At 29.0% G+C, this 3761-nt stretch overlaps 1 protein-coding gene across 1 annotated transcript; it reads left to right on the top strand.

Moving 5' to 3' along the window:
* The first annotated feature begins 954 nt into the window (after positions 1-954).
* On the top strand, positions 955-1504 carry LOC139888509 (protein SPIRAL1-like 5). Its single transcript, XM_071871515.1, has 2 exons — positions 955-1218; positions 1427-1504. Exons 1-2 carry the CDS (start codon positions 955-957, stop codon positions 1502-1504), a joined length of 342 nt encoding a protein of 113 aa, XP_071727616.1.
* The last annotated feature ends 2257 nt before the right edge of the window (positions 1505-3761 follow it).

The raw sequence follows: 3761 nt of genomic DNA, 5'->3' as shown, positions 1-3761 counted from the left end.
TATATGTATCTATATATATAATAGCTTAATTACTTTGTATTTCACTTTACATTTTCAATCAAATGATCATTTTGTATTTTATTAATTCACCTTAATAGGTACACTTTTATTTATATTTATATATATACATATATACATATTATTTTACAAGCAATTGTTCGTGAATCGTCAGAATTTGGTCAAAGGTCTAATGGCTTCATGTAAACTGTTCCTAAAATTTAGAGACTCAATATTACAGACTTTGCTTATCGTATCGAAATCATATAAAGATTAAGTTTAAATTTAGTCGGAAATTCCCGAGTCATCACAACAAGTCCTGAGTTTTGCAGTGCCCCGAACGAGGCTGTAAAAAAAGACCTCTATGAATACTGATCAATGGAAATTACTGAAGTGACATATAACATATTGAAAGGCCCTTAGATCTAAAGTTCATTTTACTTCTCAAATCTCGAATTATGTTCGCATATATAGAAATATTAGGCCCCTGAAAATCATGGGCCCTGAGCGGACGATCACTTTGCTCCCCTTCCGGGCCTCCCGGAACTTCAACGACAAATGTAATACTAATAATACTATTGTATTTCTTAGTATTTCTTTTTTCATCCTCATTTTTATTTTATATCGAAAAGCAAGCGCACCCATTAAAATAAAAGAAATAAAACCAACCAACCAACCGTCCCGGCCAGTGCCTACAAATGACATAAGTAAACAATAAATTATATTAATTAAAGAAAGGCTTTGTGTTAATTACACATTTACCAAATTTCAATGTGAAAATGATTAAAATAATGACAAACATCAATTATAAAGAAGTGGGTGCATGTCGATCAAATACACTTTATGTTAATGATATATATTAATATTTAATTATATATTATATTTATATATGTATAATATATAGTAAAAGTTAGAGAGAAAAGAAAGTTCCAAGATTTTTAGGGTTAGCTATCGATGATGAGCAACAACAACTCTGGTGGAGGAAAAAGTTCTCTAGGATACTTGTTCGGGTTAGAAAAATTAGGGCAACAACAAAATGATCATCAATCTAAAGTATCATCGTCCCCGATTTGTTTGCCACCGTATGGCACCGATGATATGGAGAAGTCGCCGGAAAAGGTACTCCTAAGTCTTCATCCCATCAAGAAAGATGACCCCATTTCCCCCAAGCAATATGTCGTCTATCATGGTGATCATAAATCTAGCGATTTTCTAGTGACAGTAAGTTAATTTGCATCTATCATATTTTGATCTCAAATCTCAAATATAATAATTGTACAATTTAAAAAGTAGTCGCTTATTACAACACTTTAAAACACACTAACGATAGCCCGTGTCGTTAACAAAGTCTTAATGATAATAGCAATATGTATATACATATATTGTCGTTCTTTTTTGGGATATTGATGAACTATATCCATGGTCATAGGGCCGTCCATCAACAAAGGTCAAATCAGTTCCCGGTGGAGATTCATCTCTTGGATATTTGTTTGGAAATAAGGGATAATCAAAATTGAAATTGAGTGATCGTTGGATGGAAATCGAACTCAAATATTATTGTCATTTCGTAAAGTAAAGTATACATCTCGTTTATGTTGGATGGATATTAAAATCTGAAGATCATAAGTGTTTTTTTCGATGTATTTGAAAAATATTAGATGGAATTGCCCATATGTATTTTCTAATTTTTAAGTTTGATCGATGTATTATCCTTAATTAGCAGGCAGTGTTTAGGGTTCTCAAGGTTGTGTGCTCTAATTTGTATTTTTATTTATATATTTATATAAAACTATACTTATGTTGTGTGGTAATTGTTATTTACGTAAATGTATATAAATCAAGAGCCTACGTTTGATAACTAACTAATTAACTTAGCATAATGTAAGCAGTCTCTTAACTAAAAGGTTTTGAGTTCAAACTTCATGATAAACATGTTCTCCGTGTCTCCGTATATATTTATGTACGAGTGTTATGTTATGTTAACTATGTTAGTTGAGGCCGAGATTTTCTCTTGTCCGTGGTAGATAGGATATTCTAAACTTGTCTTTGTGAAAAAAATAAAAATAAAATAAAATAAAATAAAATAAAAAATTTACTAGTAGCTCTAAACTTGTCATCCTAAAATTAAATTCCTCTTGATTCTAAAATGATACTCGTATGAAATTATCTAAGCAATTCATACGTATGATGGGTTTAGTATAAGTAAAAATCAGTAAGACCACTATCAACCATGACATCCTTTCTCAATGTCACATCAGTGCCACACTAGTTTTCTCTCTCCACTTTCTCACCACTTCCTCCTATGACATTCTCATAACACATCACTATCAATCATGACATACTCCCTCCTTATTACATACGTCACAAAATTAATTAAATAAAAGAATGTACAAGTTTCTTATCTAGGAGTACAAGTATATGATACATAATTATATGAAGAAAGAGAAACTTCCGTCCTCAAAGATGCTATACGAAGAAAATTTTCAAGGCGAAGTGGAGTGGTGCTTTGGAGGGAGGCTCATAGCATGAACAATGTCATCAACTCCCTCCATAACATGTCCGAGGGCGGCTCCGAACTGGTTGTAAATAAATAACATACACAATACTCGGTATAAAACTTGCATACAATTCATATAGAGCATTAGTGATAGAACTTAAAGGATGATCCGTGTAAATTAATAATAAATAAGGATTGTTGCTATAATTTAACGTAAACCACGAACGCTAAAGATATAATTTACTCTCTCCATATATATATATATATATATATATATATATATATATATATATATATATATTTATATATATATATATATATATATATGACACATGAAAATATGAACCTTTAAAAAAGACATTTTATGTTGAATGTTACTCCTTCCGTTCCAGTTCAATTGTCCTGTTTTGACTTTAGGGGTTTTTTCTTTCCAACTTTAACTTTAAATAAATTTGTGTGTGTTATATAATACTTAATAATTATTGTACTGGTAAAAATATATTCAAAAATCAATCCATTGATATAAATTTTATCAAATAATATATAATAAAAATAAAAATATTTATAGTTAAAGTTGAAAAGAAAAGACCAAAGTTAGAACAAGTAAACAATTGAACGGAGGTTGTATTATTTTGGAGGGAAAACGCTCGAAAAAATAAATCATAGCAAGTAATGTTTTAATTAGAGTTTTTTTTTCATCGTTTCTTTTTTATCTTATGTGAAGTTTTTTTTTCTTTAAAATTTAGCCCGATTTAGAGTTTAAAGTTTGGGTTAAATTTTGACCATAAACCTAAAACACTAAACCCTAAACACTAAACTCTAAATCTGGTTAAATTTTAACAAAAAGTACTTCATAAAATTTGAAGAAGAAAAAAGTTCGAAGATTAACATTCTTCACGATCAATATTATCTTGAATGTTATTTTTGTCGATCGTTTTCCCTCATAAATAATAACATTCATCACGAAGTGTCTTTTTTAAATGTTCACATTTTCGTGTAATGCATGAAAAAAATTCAAAAAAACGAAAAAAAATATTTGCTTCCCTCCGCTTCTCCCCAATTGGTTACTTCCCCATTGATTATATATATATATATATATATATATATATATATATATATATATATATATATATATATATATATATATATATATATATATATATATATATATATATATATGTAACATCCCGTTTTTCTCGTACATATTTAAAGGTACAAACTTAATTATTAGTACGCTTATAACTTGTGCATTTATATGATTAATAGA

The sequence above is a fragment of the Rutidosis leptorrhynchoides genome, chromosome 2 (assembly GCF_046630445.1).
Source record: "Rutidosis leptorrhynchoides isolate AG116_Rl617_1_P2 chromosome 2, CSIRO_AGI_Rlap_v1, whole genome shotgun sequence".
NCBI classification, from domain to species: domain Eukaryota; kingdom Viridiplantae; phylum Streptophyta; class Magnoliopsida; order Asterales; family Asteraceae; genus Rutidosis; species Rutidosis leptorrhynchoides.
Note: the sequence above shows the minus strand (reverse complement) of the source record. Positions and strands in the feature narration are given on the sequence as shown.